The sequence below is a fragment of the Stylophora pistillata genome, chromosome 11, assembly GCF_964205215.1.
Source record: "Stylophora pistillata chromosome 11, jaStyPist1.2, whole genome shotgun sequence".
NCBI classification, from domain to species: Eukaryota; Metazoa; Cnidaria; class Anthozoa; order Scleractinia; family Pocilloporidae; genus Stylophora; species Stylophora pistillata.
Window position 1 is genome coordinate 6,228,949 of NC_142529.1, and position 18,552 is coordinate 6,247,500.

Here is an 18,552-nt window from a genome sequence, read left to right on the forward strand (position 1 = left end):
ACTTTCTGTTATCTTAGCTATAGTACTACTAATCTCTGCTTGGTAAGAACTACATCAACTTTTTGTTGATGCAGTTTTTAAGTCAATTATAATGATTTAGCTGGCTTGAATTCTTTTGCCTTTTCTGTTTCCATGGGAATGAGAAAGTATTCTGACTGCTATTGGAGAACTTCGAGAGGCCAATCTTAAACAAAGTATTTACATTTAAAATTGTAAGCTGCTAACGAAACCAAACAGAAGTTAGCTGAAATATGCTGAAACATGAGCTACAGCGCAGGGCACTCTGGGAAGTATGAATAAAGTCCTGCATCTGTCATCTTGTTACGAGATGACAGTGTTAGGCCCACGCAGTTCGGGGTGATTGTTTTGCAGGAAGCGTGGACGATATTTTTACAAACTATACAAAGACGAGCTTGAATAGTGAGGGATCAAAGATATCTTTTGTCTAATGAGCGTTTTGTTACAAACGGCCGGTCAATCAAAACAATCGTGATCGCATACCGTGACACACTCAATTGATTCATGGCGCAATTTAGTCTTGAGCTTCGTTTCCGGGTAGCTTTTCTTGCTGTACTTCTTCCTCTGGCTTCAGGTGAGCACTACTTCGTTCTTTAAAGCCTCCCGACACATGTAAATAAGGTGGACGGGTATTCTAAAGTTGCTCCCACTATTTCATTTGAAATATATTAGAAATAGATTAATGTTTACATGCATTCAGGGCGCTTGATTAGAGATTTCTTGCAGTTTTGAGTGCTGAAGCCTTAAGGCTTTCTCGCACGGACAGCATCAATTTAAGTAAGAAATAGGGTCCCTCGGGATTTGCATTTTTTTTTATTCAAAATTAATGTCACTTTAAAACAAACGGTACAGTTGAAAATCCCTCTACATTTATATCTAACTCAGGTTGGAAGCATGGAGAAATTTTCCAAATTCAAATTAAACTCTAAATTAATGAACAAACAGACAGACGATTCTGACACTATTGTGTTGCAATGGAGCTCTTGACAATGTAATGAGGTAGTGACATGTGCTTCAATTTCATGAAACAACGCTCTTAGAAATTATTCTACCTCTTTTATAACCAGCTTAAAACAAAGCTTTTATAGTTCCAATGATGGTCTATTGTTTTTTTCTAATGTTTCTTCTATCAAGAAACTCACAGTATGCATAACATTAGGAATGGAATAATTAATTAAATGTACAGTTTCTGGGGTGCAAGGTATAGGGGATGTACAGGCTGATCAACAAAATGGCTGAGTGAACTGATCCATGCTGAAACAGGCATAATGTATTAATATTATTATAGATTATGCCTGTTTCAGCATAGATCAGTTCACTCAGCCATTTTGTTGATCAGCCTGTACATCCCCTATACCTTGCACCCCAGAAACTGTACATTTACACTTAAACTGAACTTCTCTTTGCTCTAAGAAAGCCAGTTTCAATCCCACTTTTCTCAAATTTACTGAGGCAGTTTATTTGTAACCTTTAATTATCAACAACTCTCTTCACTTGCCGTCCAGTGCACCACAAGAGTTTCTCTAGAAACTAAAATTTTTCCTCGTTTTCTCTAAAGATGGACACCTTCAGAAATGAATTTCAGAGTATTTCAATGCTGTGGATTTGATTATTCATAACTATGTTACCCTTATGAAATTAGGATAATTATTAATAGGCATGGTATCTCCCATCAGTATCACCACTGAATCAAACACTGAGGTCATTAGAATAAAGGAAATGATTGCAGACTCAAGACGCTCTGGATTCTTAGAAAAATTATGCAAGTATCACAGGAAATCTTAAGAGCACAGTGTGTAGAACTTGCATACTGATGTTAGGGTGTAAAGCTTAATAAGGACTGACATTCTTAATTTGTAATGAAATTGGAAAATCATTTTGGAAGCAGACTTAAGCTCTAATTTTAATTACTGTCTGTGAAATGGACATTATGGTAGAGGTAACTGATACAAACACATAATTGCCTCTCACAGCCAACCCATTACCATTTTTGCAATAATTATCATGAATATGTTATAATGCAAACAAAACATTGTTTCTACAGGTGCTTGCGTTGATTTAGATCTTGGAATGGGAAGGGGAACAATTCCAAACAGTAATATAACTGCTTCTTCTGTACAAAGTGCCACCACACCAGCCAAGAATGGTCGACTGAACTACACATCAGGATCATCATGGTGTGCAAGAACAAATGACACCCACCCATATCTGCAGATTGATCTACAGACACTTCATATCATCTGTGCTGTGTCTACTCAAGGGAATTCTCAAGCAGATCAGTGGGTGAAGAATTACACACTACAATTTTCCACAAACGGGACAACTTGGACAGACTACAAGGAGGGCGGACAAGTTAAGGTATGTAGGAGATACAATGTGAGAGATAAATTAACTGCTCAAAAAAATGACAGCTATTTTTACAAAAATAATATAACGTGGACTCTAAGTCTGATATGAAAGAGTATCTTACAGGTAAAGTGATATTGAAGTCTTGTGCTAAGAATTCTTGATCTTAATGCTATTTATACTAAGTCTTTTAACATTTTTGTTCTCACTATTTTCTCAACTTGCCAAAAAAATTAACTGATGATGAGTTGACTATATTTACTATTTTGAAGTTTCTGAGAGGAAATGATGACAGGAACTCAGAAGTGAAGCATGTTGTTTATGGAGTGTTAACAAGATATCTGCGATTCTTACCAAATACCTACCAGGGCAGGGTGTGTATGAGAGCAGAGGTGTTTGGAGTGGAACAAAAGCTTAGTGAGTTTGAAACTTATACTTATTTTTGCATGTTTTTCATTATCATATTATTATTTAGTGTTGTATAGGGTGTAGTCTAAGACTATTCTTTAAATAAATTTCTCAAACCTGCTGTCTGTTCTATATTTTGTTTTGGTGTGCCTCTTATGCTTGTTAATTTTTAGATAATAGCTGGTATACATGTGCCTCTGATAATTTGGCTGAAAATGATTGAGTGCATTTTTTTCAAGTTAATTAAGTGCAAAGTTATAACTGAGTGTGTATTACAAATAGCGCTCATGCACTGTCCCTACAAAATTTTGTTTGTCTTGTCTTACTAGAATGCTTTTTTTGTGTAAATAATTAATAAGTATAATGTCATGATTTGTGTGATTTTGTGTTAATAAGCACTATCTTGTAAATTTTTGAAAGACTACAGAATTCCACTTGCCGCATACTAATAGCTAGTGCAATTTTGTTTGCAATTTTGAAAGTTTGAAAAATCTGCTCATGCTCATAGTAATGCTGAATTGGACTCAAAATCATTTTAATACCTATACTAGTACTATTATACTGTACTTGGGTAAAATTAAATGGTAGATATTTGACTTTTATGCACTCATCAAAGAAATCCAGGCACTTGTGATAACCTGTTATTCTTATGATGCTCAATGTTGAATTGTTTAAAAATCCACCAGAAGAAACTTCATTCTGAACTTTAATAAAATCTAGTTATTTTTTGTTTGAAGTTCAATTGTAATTTTTGCGAAGTGAAATGTGCATTGAAGGGCAGCACTCAACCAAGATGCATTACAGGGGTAGTAGCCATTCTAAGCATTTTCTGTTTTATGTTTTTTCTACATTTTATCATCTAGGTAGGCTAGGGTTGATTATATATTTATTTATTACCTTACAGGATGTTCTATGCAGGCCATTGGTGTAGCCAAGAGTGACACTATTCCAGACAGCAGCTTCTCAGCCTCGTCAGAATTTGTTTCAGTATATGCAGCTAAATATGGTCGCCTAAATAATACAAAGTCATGGGCACCTCGGAGGAGTAATAATGGTAATGATTACCTTCAAATTGACCTGCTGTCTGAGTATGTCATCTGTGCTGTAGCTACGCAGGGAAATCCAAGGGCTAGGGAGTGGACAACAAAGTACAAGTTTCAATTATCCCTCAATAGTTCAAAGTTTGTCACCTATCAGGAAAACAATGCTGACAAGGTTGGTCTATATGAACTTCAAAGTTATTTTAAGTTAGACAAAATAGTTCACTTACAATCAGTTTTTGCAGGACTGTAACACCATGCTTGTATTTACCTAGACGTAAGCTTAAGGAAATTAATTTGCTTTCTCAAGTCATTTCTTTCCTAAAGTAGGGTTTGAGCTAGGATTTGATCACTGGGGGACAATTTGTCCCCTTTGCTAATATTTTGGGGGACATTTTTATTTTTAGGGGGACAGACAAATTAATTTTTATTGAACATTTTTTTTACATTCATACAGGCAAGCCAACAAAACATTTTTTTTCACCTGATCCTTGATACAAACAAGAAAAGTTAAGTTATTGGTGTGAAGACTTTTTTTTTTGTCAAATTTAAACGGAGGATCAATGACTATGCTTTATACTTTAAAACATTTCACAGCAGAATCTCGTCCTGGCATCCCCTTTTAAAATTCAATTCCTTTCTTAATTACTGGTAGACGTACATGTATGAACTCCTCTGTTGGTTGGAGCCCAAACATCAAGGGCTGTAGAAAAGTCAAAGTCCTTGGAACCTGGCCCCTCAATGTCAATGGTCATGAGCACATCCAACGTTCTTAATTTGATTCTGTGCGCTAAAACCTCTTTCACAGCCAGCCATATTAGTAGGCAATACAAGTGCGACTTGACAAAGCTTAATTAAATTTTGGACTTCATCGCTATGATGGGTAGCAAGCATTTTCCATAGTTCAGCAATGTGGCCCACGGGTAATGCTCTGCAACAACCAGCCCTTTAACAAAGTTCCATTCAATTCTGCATTTTTTGACATCCACAACTGCTGGTACATCTTTACCACCTTAGGTTCCTTTGCAGATCCATAATGGGAAAGCAACGTTTCCAGCTCTTCATTTCCGTAGGTTGACAGATTTTCATTTTGAAAACGCACATTGTGGAGACTAAGAATCCCGAATGCATTAACTACAATTTGTGGAATCTATGGGGAATCTCTTTTCAAGATTTAGTAAGACATTGTCAAGGAATTTCATTTTCATTGATTCAAATTGTTGAATTTCACAGGCATGCAGTCACTTTAGTAGTGTTCTCTCTACTCCATTTAACTCCTGAAACATCATCTTGTGATGGCAAAATCTCGGACGAGAATTTGCCGTTGTTACTCTTAAGAGCTGTTATTTGAGTAATAGTTGATTTCACCAGTGCCTGAACTGATGCAAGCTCTACATGTTCCTTTTGTAAAGCAAGGCTCATGAATGTGAGAATAAGAATCACATCCATCATCATGCAGAGGGTGGCAATGAAATTGAACTCCTTCAGGCTCTTTTTGAATCCACAGGGGTGGTGTGGGGATTCCACATAGGCCGGAAGAGACGGCCAAGTGCGGTACATTGTCTCCAGAGCACCATAGAATGAAAGCCACCTGATATCAAACACTTCCTTGATTTCTAGCTCAGGATGTTCAAAGATCATCTCAAATTCTGCCAGTGACTGGAGGGCAGACTTGTCAAAGTAGCGGTACAGATCAGTAAGGATCTCTTTGAATTTTGCCAAATAAGGAATACCATTAGCTGCTTGGCTTGTGCAAAGTGCAAGCCTGTGAGCCATGCAGTGGATAGACACAAGAAATGGACTATCGTCCTTCATTCGTTTTGAAACTCCATTGTTTTTTCCTCTCATGACACTCGCTCCATCGCTGCCGAATCCTGTCATTTTGTCTTTGTGCAAGTTTCTCCTTTCCATTCATTTAGCAAGTTAACAGCAGTGGTAATAGTTTCGGCCTTTCCATCCTGAACGTTGATGTTTTCTAAAATGTGCAGTTCTGGTTTAAATTCATTCAATAACTTAACATAAAGAAGATTTTCATGATTACTGACGTCTGTTGATTCATCAATTAACAGAGAAAAGAATGGGCTGGCTTCTACTAGTTTGTCAATGTTAGACTTCAGAACAGTAGCAATAGCATCTTGCATACCTTCGACACTTTGATGAGATCGGTAGGTAGCATTTCCTACTCGAAGATTCTTAACACTTTCGAAGCCAACTTCATCCAGAAAATTGAACAGTGAGTCGTACTTGACTGTTGCTATATCCTCCTTGGCCAGCTGAACGTATCCCTCATAGCTTCTTCACTAACAGCATCCTCATGTTCTTTACAGTCTTTGCAGAGTTGAGGTTCTAAAATTTGTACACCCTTCTGCCGATGCAAAGGGGTTTGTCTTCTTAGATTTCCAAAAAAAATAGCAGAACATCGCCTCCTTTTCATAGTGCAACCATGTGTGATCTCGCAATCAAGTTTTCTGGAAAGTTCATGACTTTTTCAGTTTCCTTTGATCTTCATCCGTTTCTTCCTGTTCTTCTTCCGTTCCATTTTTTGCAGATTCACGCTGGCTTCGATTTGGAGCTGAAAAGCTTTCTAATATTCGAACACGTTTTTGATGTGATATGTTACACACCAAATGTAAAGTTCACCACGCTTGGTTGAGCATGAGACGCACGTGTTCATGCAGTAGAGCGTGACTGCAGAAATGTGACTTTAGAATGAACTTTTTAAAATGTGCAATAAAATATTCTTTTCTTGTTCTGTTTTAGATGTGGCTAAACTTCTGTACTGAACTAAATCTCTTTGTGTGTGCTTCCTTTTGACCTTTTTCCCTAAATTTTGAAGGCGACAAATAATTGTTCCTTTGGCCATTTTTTTAAGGGACAATTTCAATTGCAGTGCGGGATTGGCACAATGGCGCGGCCTAGCTCAAACCCTGCTAAAGTGGCCACCTCTCCTTAACAGCAGAGTAGCCATTTTCTTGACCCATTTCTAATCCTTGTTTTACACTATTACTGACAAATTTTTAATCATTACAACAAATTGGTAATTCAGTTTTCCTCGAGGTTGCAGTGGTTTTGGACTGTGTACATGAATGATAGTCATGTTTATGTACATATTAAAAAAGCCAAAAGTAGCTCCTACAACAGTTGCTGATTCAATTTTTTTAAGTTAAGAGGAGGGACATGGAAGATGTGTCTACTAGCTTGGTCAAGGCTCAGCCTCAGTTATCTTTTAAGTGAATTACAAACTGTTTCTGGAATACCCATAATTATTGTTCATTCCAGCAAAAACACAAAGCTGTGTGCTTACTTCATTGCAATTTCTACAGTTTGCTTTCAGTATCCTGTATATATGTTATTAAGTTTTCATCATGTGGACTTTATTACTATTATTATTACCTCATAGCTTCACACTAATATGACTGTGTTTTATCTTAAAAAATCAGGAAATGTTCAAAAAAATACAGAGGAAATATCAACTACAGTAACTCATATTACCCACACATAAATACTAGCAGTATAATTATAATCTTTGTGTGCTCATTGAAAAGATTGAAAGGTTTAACAAAAGAGCTATTAAGTGTCTGTGTAATAGGAAAATAATTTTATGTTGTTAATGTGATTTCCTTCTAACATTTTATGGAAACATCATAGACAATTACAGTTTGCACTTAGGGCTGTGAATATTAATGCAAAATGTAGCTTTTGTTCAGTTTAATCTTACATTATAATTATAGTTGAAACCCTTAATTGGTTGTTCAAACTATGTCTGATTAATTATTTCAATTGTTTCTTTCATCTACCTTTTCACTGTTATTATTCAGAACATTGCATTAATTAGTTTTTTACACTTGAGGGAGTATATTATTTGATTTGTGTGGAATCAAGTCCCTTCTAAAAAAATCTGTATTTTTTTGGTGTTTTGTCAGACCAATGCCTCTTATAATCTCTTGCAAATTACATTTACCTCTCCCTCAGGTATCACCAAAAATGACATTTGAAGTTCTAAAGAATACATAAATAAATAAATAAATAAATAAATAAATAAATAAATAAATAAATAATGATTTAACAATGGATATCCACTGGGTGGCTATTCTTGTCCACTGTTCCAGATCGAATTGGAATTTGGAATGTTGGTTTTTGCGGAGGGAGGAAAACCGGAGGACCCGGGGAAAAACCCTCGGAGCAAGGACGAGAACCAACAACAAACTCAACCCACATGAGACGCCAGGTCCGGGAATCAAACCCGGGCCACAGTGGTGGGAGGCGAGTGCTCTCACCACTGCGCCATCCCTGCTCCCCAACAAGTGGAAACAATGAGACTCCTTCAATATCATTACAGCCATTAGAGGCATTTACTTAAACAAATCTCCATGGTTCATGTTTCAATGATTTGCCATCAGTTTTAAAGCTCAACATCTCTGTTTATGGAATGGCTGATACTTAAAGTTGTTAATGATACAGTATATTAGGAAAAAAAGTGATGAAATTATTTCAAATTTTGCACCGCAAACCACAGGTGTTCCCTGGAAACTCCAATCAAAATGGCATTGTAAAAAACAGTCTTCAGGAAGTTGCCATTGCAAAGTTTATCCGCTTTCAGCCAACAACATATCGTAACTATAAAGGTCTGAGAGTGGAAGTTTATGGAATAATTCTAACTAAAGGTATTTATATTTCCTTTACTTGTGTTGGTAATTCAGCCCCCCCCCCCCCCAGAGACAAACTTATCTATTTGCCAGAATATGCGAGAGCAAGGTTTATCCGCTTTATACTAACAAATTCCACACTCTCAGGAAGGTTCTGAGAGTAATAGTTTATGGTCAGGAATAGTTCTAATTAGAGGGGGGTCTTTTTTTTTTGCTCTTTTTTTTGTCTCCTTTTGAGGCAAAAATGAGATCACAATAATTATTAATGACCAATTATCTGAACAAGGAAAGGATGCATGGGTAAATGATTATTGAGCTAGATCAGGGTTAAATACTCTTAAGTTATGAGTGTGCCTTGGTTGGATGAGTCTTTGTTTTAGTGTTATTTTAGAGCTGCTCATTGGAGAATTTGACTATGACCACATACAGCTTTTACATACATGAACTGTTACATTTCCTCCTCTGAGATACTGCCAGTTCACTTTTTGTTTAATTGATTAAAATTGAGATCATGATTTAAACCAGGTATAATGATACAAATTATGTGTTGGTGTAACAATTATAATTTATGAATAAAGGCTGATAGTTTTTAAAGAAACTGTTTGGGGCTGTGTCGGTGGGGGTAACGAAATAATTTGGATATGTCAACAAAGTTGAAATGGTAAATTGGCCACTGTAACCGATTAAAAAAGCTAACATTTCGAGCGTTAGCCCTTCGTCGGATAATATGATTTATAATAATGTTGAATTCGGCCAACAAAATGCCTCTCTTTAATATATTGTGTAGAAGATCCCTACTCTGATGATCCCTGAGTCATTGCTCTGATGTCAATATCTTGTTATCTTTGAAGTTCACATTAATGGTTCAGTCTTTGTTCCTTTCTTAACTTCACATTAAAAATCAACTTCAGAGTAAAGCACACATCTGGCTATATATTTATTTTAGTTCCATCACAACCTCCTACTGATTTCAAGTTGATTGCAAGCTCTTCTACCAGCATTATGGCTTCCTGGAAGTTACCACCAGTCCTTGCCAGACATGGAAGGACCATAACTGGCTTTATACTGTTCTACAAAAAGAAAATTTCTGGTGTGCCAGCAACAAAGCTGAATATAATGGATGGATCAACATTAAGTAGAAATGTCACTGGGCTTGATGAATACACAGAATATGAATTTCAAGTCTTGGCTTATACTACTGATGGTAATGGACCAAAGAGCCCAGTTGAGGTGGAGAGAACAAAGGAAGCTGGTATGTGAAACAGAAAAATTATCACAATTTTTGCTTAAATAAAATCAACTGGACCTGCAGATAAAGTCAAGCAAAGAAATGATCACCCTTGGTGGGCTGCAATTTCAACCAATTGCGGTGAAAAGGCAGAAAAAAATTCAGGCTTTGAAGGGATTCAAACTTTTGCTTCACAGATATTGGTTGGGTGCTTATAGCTACTTAGCTATAGCTACCAACTGAGCTAGGGAGCTGCAGGTTGGGAACAACTCAATTTTAAGAGGATTCCTTGTTTTGTAGTAACAGTTTCAAATAACAGGGTCAGTTAGGCATTAACTATCACACTTTTTAAATTCATAGCTCCATCACGAGCCCCAAGCAGCTTCAATGCGATTGCGGTTACTTCTACAATTATCACAGCATCCTGGCATTTACCACCAGCTGACTCTAGAAATGGAGTGATTAAAGGATTCAAATTGTTCTACAAAAAGAGAGGCTCTACTGGATCAGAAACCTTGCCCATCAACAATGGAACAGCATTTAGTAAAGATGTCATTGGGCTTGACAACAACACAGAATATGAATTTGAAGTGTTGGCCTTTACTTCTGTTGGTGATGGACCAAAGAGTCCTGTTGTGGTGGTGAGAACAAGGAAATATGGTAAGAATTCTTAAAAAGGTGTTAATGTAACACTTTTTTAATGGAGTCTGACAACAACAATGTACAACAACAACATCAAAATAAAAGACTTATGAGCTGACTGTTAATGAGAATTTCAAGCATAATTATTCTAACAGAACTTTAAATTTGTAGTTATTGTATATATAATTTCAACTTTTTCACTTTTACATTAATTTGCAGTAACCTATGTGGTTCTTGCGAGTTGCTACTATCCAAGGCTTTGTATTATAGTTATCCATGTTTGGCCAACAGATCAAAAACATGTAAAGGTTTTTTAGACAGTGAAAAGTTTTAACACTCTGCTTTTGTACAGGTATTATCCCTCTTTTAACATCTCAGGAACTTGAGGAAAATGGAAAATAACCAAAATGGATATTGTAAAAGCTGTATATCACCTCTGTATGGTGAATGAATAATGCTCATCTTACTACTTATTTAAGTGCTGAGTTGAGTGACTGCTTTGCTTAAGACAACAGATGACAAGTGGCATGGATATCTAAGGGCTACCACTGTGTCAAGTGAGGCCTAAGATGAAAATATGACTCCCATAGCTGTCAAATCCCGGGAAAATAGCCATGAGCTCCCATAACAGGCTAGGCTCAGTCTTTCTTAACTGACTGTAAGACTACATGTAGGTCTGAGAGAGCCAAAATGAATGTATAAGTGCTTACATGTAATTATACCCTTGCATGTACACCTTTGAAGCCTACATGAATGATTTTGTTTCATGGTCATTAACTTTGTAATGTTTAAACCCTTGTAATTTATAGGAGGTTGTGATGAGTTTAATCTTGGTATGGAAGATGGAACAATTCCAAACAATACAGTAACTGCTTCTTCTGAACAAAGCGCCAGCACATCAGCCAAAAGTGGCCGCCTGAACTACACATCTGGATCATCATGGTGTGCAAGAACAAGTGACAGTAAGCCCCATCTACAAATCGATCTACAGACACTTCATATCATCTGTGCTGTGTCTACTCAGGGGAATTCTCGAGCAGATCAGTGGGTGACGACCTACAGACTACAATTATCTACAGATGGGACAACTTGGAGAGACTACAAGGAAGGAGGACAAGTTAAGGTGAAAAATAATAATTATGTTCTGCATAAAAACCTTTGTCCTTGATAAATTGTTCCACTGAATTTATGTCTGCAATCCTTGAAGCCATGATTCCAGGCAAGTATAGGGAAGGTTGCAATATTCACTCTCAATTACTTTGCAAAGCTGCCCCAAAAGGTGGGAAAACTGAATCAATCTTTCACACTTGTGAAAAAATGGTATCTGAGGCTTCTGATTGGTCATATGAAATGTTTCACTCGTGACAAAAATCATTTGACCACCGGGATTGCTTCTGATCATCGAAGAGAGATGATTTTTATTCAATGACTTTGCACTGAGTAAATCTCAACACTTAATTTATTGTATGATAAACAAACATGACGGTTGGATGACCTTTAAATTGTGCCCTGAAATAATTGTGCAATGAATGTGTGATCCAATGTGTAAGAAACAGATGCAATCACATTTGTGGAAAAAGAAAAAAAATTGGCTACTCTTAGTCAAACTACAGTTAAACCTGTTGAGTTTTCATCAAAATTTACTGAACATTCAGCAAATTATTTTTTTAGGTGGAACCGACACATTGTTTCCATCCATTGTTAAAAATGTACTTACACTCCAGATGAAGACCTTCTATCTTTGACAAGCAAAATTTCCATCAATTTATGTATAAAAATGAGTATTGCTTGCCTCCAATTAAAAAAATCTTACTCAAAAATGAGCCTTAAAAGACTGTTTTTAACTTAGGAGCCCTGAGAAATGCTGTTGTCATGCCGTAGTAATGACTGACATTTCAAGTCAAGCTAGGAAGAAGTCATCAACAGAGTCAAGTGAAGAGTTGTTGTCAGTCAAGTGTGATAATTCTGTTTGTAGGTTCCGAACGGACATTTCATGATTTTAACGTGACCCAACTCTTAGTTGTTATCAGGCCGAGCAAGTGATCTTGTTTGGCCATGTGTGTGATGATTTTGTTCTAAAGATTGTGAATGTGAATCGTTTTCATCCCATCGATTTCAACAAACATTTTTCAGTTATTTTGAGAAGGAACCCTCAGATTGTTTGTAATTGTTAGACATTTCGATTTATTTGAGCTTTGTATACTTTCATTTTGCTTTATTTTGCTTCGCATTTGCAAGTTTCGATTGTGTAATTCTACTGTCAGAAACATATTTGTATGCCGTTTATTTCGATGAACCTGGATTAAAGACTAAAATTTACTGATCGATTCAGTGGTTACACTGTTTTGTGTAGACTGGTTGGTCAGTTTAGCCACATTGTTATTTTCTATTAGACTCAAGTTGAGAATGTTAGTTGTGATGGATATCAGTAATATTAAGTTGCTCTCTTTGGTTTGTTTCTTGTGAAATGGTGATGGGTGAGTTGTTTGTATGGTGCTGACTGGTAGTAGTTGACACCCGTAGAAGGGAGTCTATTCTAGGTTCTGGTAAACCAGCTAATTCCAGAGTCATTTGTGGAAAATAGCTTGCGCAGTAGGTTCAGTAATGTGATTGTTGGGTCACCTTTTCTATATAGTGGCTTGCTTGTGCTCATTCAGTCTTGTTCTGAGCTTTCTACCTGTTTCTCTGGTCTAGGAGGCTTGGGAGTCAAAGCACTTGTTCTTATAAACCACTCCCTTTATGTTCTTCAGTTCATCCATGTCTTTGACATTCATTTGTATTGGACATGGTGCAGTGATGGGTTTGTAGGTGACGTGGATATATATTGAAGGGTTATAGTACTAGTAGATGTGTAGGGGTTGCAGTGTTATCACGGTCAGGGCTATTTGAAATTCTCTTCAGATGAGCTGTCTGTCTGCACAATAGTCACGCTCATTGTGGTAGAGTCCTAATCATCTTGGCTTTGCATGATGAATGACAAACCAACTGGACAGAATGATGTAACATTGCCAATGGATCAAAACTCCCCAATCATGACCATCCTTAATGTCACTTATAAGATATTTTCTTTGTTTTGTTTTCTAGGCTCTGAGAGGAAATAATGATAGGTACTCTGAGGTGAAGCATGTTGTTTATGGAGTGTTAACAAGATATCTAAGATTCCTGCCACAAACTCACCAGGGTGGGGTTTGTATGAGAACAGAGGTGTTTGGAGTGAAACAAAAGCCAAGTGAGTTTGGAATTGGATGTTTCGTGATTGTTGTTTTAGCTACGACTTGTTTTTGGCCAATTTAAGATGCTCCATTGATCTTTGACAAGAGTTTAAAGCAACTGCAATTTATTCTTGATAATATATGCTTCTTATAAGACTTATTTGGACAAAAAGCCAAAATAATCTAAACTAGCTATTGTTTACATTTATATCGTCACTAAAAACACCAAGCCATGCGATTGATCATTTTAACTATAATTGTAATTATAGCATGCCCTTTTTAAATGAACTATTTTCAAGTAAGAAACTTAATTTTCAATCAAGGGGAATTTATAGTTAATTGGAAAATGCTGAATTTAAAATTACTGTCACTGCTCAAGACTTTAATTTGGACCTTGAATCTTCCAACATTTGAAATCTATGTATCACATGAAACTTTGATGAATTGAAATGCAAATGAATGGTTTTAAAATTGTAGACAAGAAACCAATTAACTGAAGGTGAGATTGATCTGTAGATCCCACACTGGTTACATTCCTTTGATTATCTAATTATTTTACTTATTTTGGGAAACAATGTGAAGGCTGATTTTCAATGTTTATCTTGCAGTTTGTAACATGGAGGCCATTGGTCTTGCCAGTGGCAGTACAATTCCAAGCAGCAGCTTCACAGCCACATCGTTTTATAATCATAGATATAAGCCTTTTTTTGGTCGCCTGAATGCAGATAAATGGGGTTGGGGACCAAAGACTAAGACTAATCCTGCTGACTACATACAAATTGACCTGCTGTATGAGTATTTTATCTGTGCTGTGGCTACTCAAGGAAGTTATGGTTCCAATGAATGGACAACTGAATACAAGGTTCATTTGTCTTTGGATGGTACAACTTTTTTTGCATATAAGGAAACCAGTACTGACAAGGTTGGAGTATGTGAAGGTTATTTCTTTTATATATCAAAAAAAAAACAAAATTGGCATTTGGAGCACCCATAATATGCTTTTGAGTGGAGAGGAGGGAGACAAAAAAGACTTACACTTTGTCAAAACTCTGGCTAAAAGAGATTTTAATTTCAAGCAGACTTCAAACTGTTACTGGTGTATACAGGCCGACACTGTTCCACTTATGGTTCAATTGATGGTTTACCACTAACATCCTGTAGTTTTTAGTAAAGTCAACTGGACTTAGTACTAACCATGCATATAACTACCAGAAATGATATTACAATTCATAAGGCACATGCAGTCACATATTTAGTACACAATCTAATTACTATTTTGATCATATTTTTTGGAGATCAGAGACATGTTCTCATACAGAACTCAATGGCTCATGGTTCATTGGCTAGTTACCGACTCAAAGTCACAGTTTATGAATTAAATGATATTTGTAGTTGTTCATGGTGCAGTCTTTTGGTGCTTAACAATGATTTCTTTTTTACACCACAAACTACAGCTTTTTCCTGGAAACTCAAATAAAAATGGTGTTGTGAAAAACAGTCTACAGGAATTTGCAAGAGCAAAGATAATCCGGTTTCAACCAATAAGTTATCATAATTGGCCAGTTCTGAGAGTGGAAGTCTATGGGATACTTCTTACTACTACAGGTATTTATCTTTTCTCGTTTTTGACTCACGAGGTAAACATGAAATCACAGAAACCAATTATTTTTGGAAGGCAAGATTGGGTAATGTTACAGAGCTAAGTGCAGGTCAATAATTTCTAATTTTTGCTGAAGCTTGATGGGATGCGAATTGTTTTTCATATAATTTTTGGAGCCGACCAGAAAATTTGATGAATTGTGCCATCCATTAATTTTTTAATTTTTAATTGGTGGTCCATCGGTCTCGATGATGACGTCTATGTGCGTGGGTGGGTTTGTTGATGACTGAAGAGTCCAAGGTGGGAACGGCAAACACGTCCACAGTGGAGCAGGGAAACTGGCCTGGAGGTTTGGGTGTCTCTGCTGCTGCCTTCCTTTTAGCGTGAGCCTCAGTGACATTGGCTCGCCGGTGTGCTTCGAAGGCTTTTGTTGCTTCGCATGTCAGTGCACGCCATCCAGTGCGATCCATTATATGAGATAAAACTGTGAAATGTAGCAGTGGTTATGGATCAATCATCATTATGATATCGATGCTCACTGCTAGAGCATCAACATTACAATGATCACAGGTGCTTGACTATGTGTTTCCAGGTATTTCTCTACATACATGTGGGCTTCTTTTAAAGCTGCAAAATTAAAACCAGGCCAAATAATGCAGACAACAAAGTTGCAGTTAGTGGGCATATGATTGACAATGGACTTGTTGCACTATTTTAGGATGACTCCCTCCTTTTTTTTGCATTTTTAAATGAGATGTTGTTGGCAGATAGGTCTGATAGGACATGGCTTCCTGTTCCAGAGCTACCCAGAAACCTAAAGCTGTCATGGAAGAGAGGAAGTTGGTCTCTGTCAATTTTTCTGGAATGGCTGAATGGCAGTTGCTGTGTTGATAATTAATATTTAAAAGTCGTGTGCTTTGATAATTTGATAAAATAGCTACAAATTATAGGTGGGAAAGTTTATCGTTAACAAGTCACTGCACGTGATTTATCATCTATCCTTTGGTATGTCACTAGGCACATGAATAATTATTGTTCACGAGTTTTTGAATGAATTTGAACCTAGGAAAATAAAACGAAGCCAGATTATATATGCTGACATTGGAGTTCTTTTTTGTAAACATCGAAAACAAATGCTGGAGATGGCTGTAAAATGCTGAAGCATTTTTGATTCAGGAAGCTCTTACGTTTCTTTTGCAACAGACTAATAAGCTGATGCCAGGACTAACATCTTTACACTCAATGTTTAAGGAAAAGTCTATCACATATACAAATAGAGTCACCACTCCTGATCATCCTTAATTCTGATAGGAATGTCCCATGCTCATTAAGTTTACTACAATGGTCGATTGAGTGTATCTTTCTAAATTCCACATCAATTTCCACTAAGCATGGAGGTACACATTCTATATTTTATTTTCTCTTTATTTCAGTTCCATCAAAACCTCCTACTGCTTTCAAGTTGACTGCAAGCTCTTCTACGAGCATCAAAGCTTCCTGGCAGTTACCACCAGTCTTTGCCAGACATGGAAGAAACATAACAGGGTTTAAACTGTTCTGCAAAAAAAAAGGTTCTGGAAGGTCGGCAGCAACCTTGACTATTAGGGGGGGATCAACATTAAATAGACTTGTCACCGGGCTTGATTATTACACAGAATATGAATTTCAAGTGTTGGCGTTCACTTCTGCTGGGGATGGACCAAAAAGTTCTGTAGAGGTGGAAAGGACAATGGAAGATGGTATGTGAGGGATAAAGAAAAATGATGATGTAATTGCTACATTTATAGTTTGCTGTATGTTCATCAAGCGAGTGTGATGAATAGGTGACTGAAAGTATAAACAACCAGTACTATCAAAAATTTGAAAACAAAACAGCAATAATATTTATGTGACAAGTAAGGATTTAATATCAAGTATTTTAGAAATTTTTAAAGCAAAAATGATCAAAACACTGTTCAATTACAGCTCCTTCACAACCTCCATCTAACTTCACTGTCACTGCAATCTCGTCTACAAGCGTAACAGGATCCTGGCAATTACCGCCTGGAAATTCGAGAAATGGAATAATTAAAGGATTCAAACTGTTTTACAAAAGGAAAGACTCCTCAGGATTAGGAACAATCCTACCTATCAACAATGAATCAAGTTTAAACATAAATGTTACTGGTCTTTACAAGTACACAGAATATGAATTTCAAGTGTTGGCCTTCACTTCTGTTGGGGATGGACCAAAGAGCTCCGTGGTTGTTGAGAGAACAAAAGAAGATGGTTAGAACAGCTATTTGTTTTATCTTCTAAAAGTGTCACTACTATTTATTAAAAAGCGAGATATGTTTTCAGTACAGTTTCCTCAATTTAAGCGAAAAATGAAAGTATAATTGTATGTAGCCTAAGAGTTTGGTGATGGGAATTGCCATAATTTGACAGAATGATAAAGTAGTTATTTGAACGTAGTTAACATTATGCATGCATTTTCATTGTCCATTAAAGCATTATATTATTTCATAATGAAATTGTGCATGCAGGAGAATTTTAAGTTTGTTCCTGAATTTCGCGAAAAAGAAAGTAATAAAGAAACAAACAAATAGCACTGATATTCTGAGTCAAATTTGTGTTCCCACGTGAAGACACATCCTAGAAATAGAAGTGATATTATTTGATTAGTTCCTTATGCTTATGTTAAGACCCCTTTCGAAATGACATATTTTATAAAACGTTTCATGCCAAATACCCTCAGTAAGTAGCCCAATGAAAAACGCATTATCAAATTGTACCAACACTCGACTGGAGTCAATAAATTATGTAAAAAAGTCAATTTTTCTTATTGTAAGTGTAATATTAAGCACCCGTTAGTTTAAAAGGGGGAAAACGATTGGCAGATTGTGATGATTATATGTAAATGGACGATTAATCATTTGTTGCATGATGTGGAATCAGTCATGAGACAATCCATACGATTGATAGCCTAGCTGTCTCTACATCGTGAGACAAATGAGTAAACGTTAATTTATCTAAAAAAGCATGATGAACAATAACACTTTACTTTGTAACATAGTGATTGTATTTGTTGTTATGATTATCATCATTTCTGTAATGTTCCTTTTCATTAACAGTTCCTTCACAGCCTCCTAGTGGCTTTAATCTTACTGCAACCTCTCCCACCAGTATAACAGCATCTTGGCAGTTACCACCAGAACACTACAGAAATGGAATAATCAGAGGATTTAAATTGCTCTACAAAAAGAAAGGCGCTTCAGGGTCAGGAAGTGTGCAGCACATTAACAATCAGACAACTCGCACTCAAGATGTCACTGGGCTTGATAAGTTCACAGAATATGAATTTCAAATTTTGGCCTTCACTTCTGTTGGGAATGGACCAAAAAGTACAGCTATTTTTGAGAAAACAAAAGAA

The 18,552-nt window shown here is 36.5% G+C and overlaps 1 protein-coding gene across 6 annotated transcripts in view; it reads left to right on the forward strand.

The window, feature by feature from the left end:
• The first annotated feature begins 319 nt into the window (after positions 1–319).
• LOC148719813 (protein sidekick-2-like) overlaps positions 320–18,552 on the forward strand; it is a 42,548-nt gene continuing 24,315 nt past the window's right edge. For 3 of the 6 annotated variants that reach the window (XR_015992885.1, XR_015992884.1, XM_088737372.1), the window contains exons 1-14: positions 321–592; positions 2,063–2,376; positions 2,637–2,781; positions 3,677–3,987; positions 8,329–8,476; positions 9,405–9,710; positions 10,047–10,346; positions 11,138–11,451; positions 13,413–13,557; positions 14,149–14,462; positions 14,995–15,145; positions 16,574–16,879; positions 17,106–17,408; positions 18,254–18,552. The exon at positions 18,254–18,552 is cut by the window's right edge and continues 4 nt beyond it. Coding sequence is in view for 1 of the 6 variants with exons in the window: in XM_088737372.1 (XP_088593498.1) it covers positions 523–592; positions 2,063–2,376; positions 2,637–2,781; positions 3,677–3,987; positions 8,329–8,476; positions 9,405–9,710; positions 10,047–10,346; positions 11,138–11,451; positions 13,413–13,557; positions 14,149–14,462; positions 14,995–15,145; positions 16,574–16,879; positions 17,106–17,408; positions 18,254–18,552 (3,426 nt within the window). In the remaining 5 variants the exon portion in view is untranslated. Of the gene's footprint in view, positions 593–2,062; positions 2,377–2,636; positions 2,782–3,676; positions 3,988–8,328; positions 8,477–9,404; positions 9,711–10,046; positions 10,347–11,137; positions 11,452–13,412; positions 13,558–14,148; positions 14,463–14,994; positions 15,146–16,573; positions 16,880–17,105; positions 17,409–18,253 lie in introns of all 6 variants that reach the window. The other 3 variants (XR_015992886.1, XR_015992888.1, XR_015992887.1) reach the window with 2 other exon arrangements.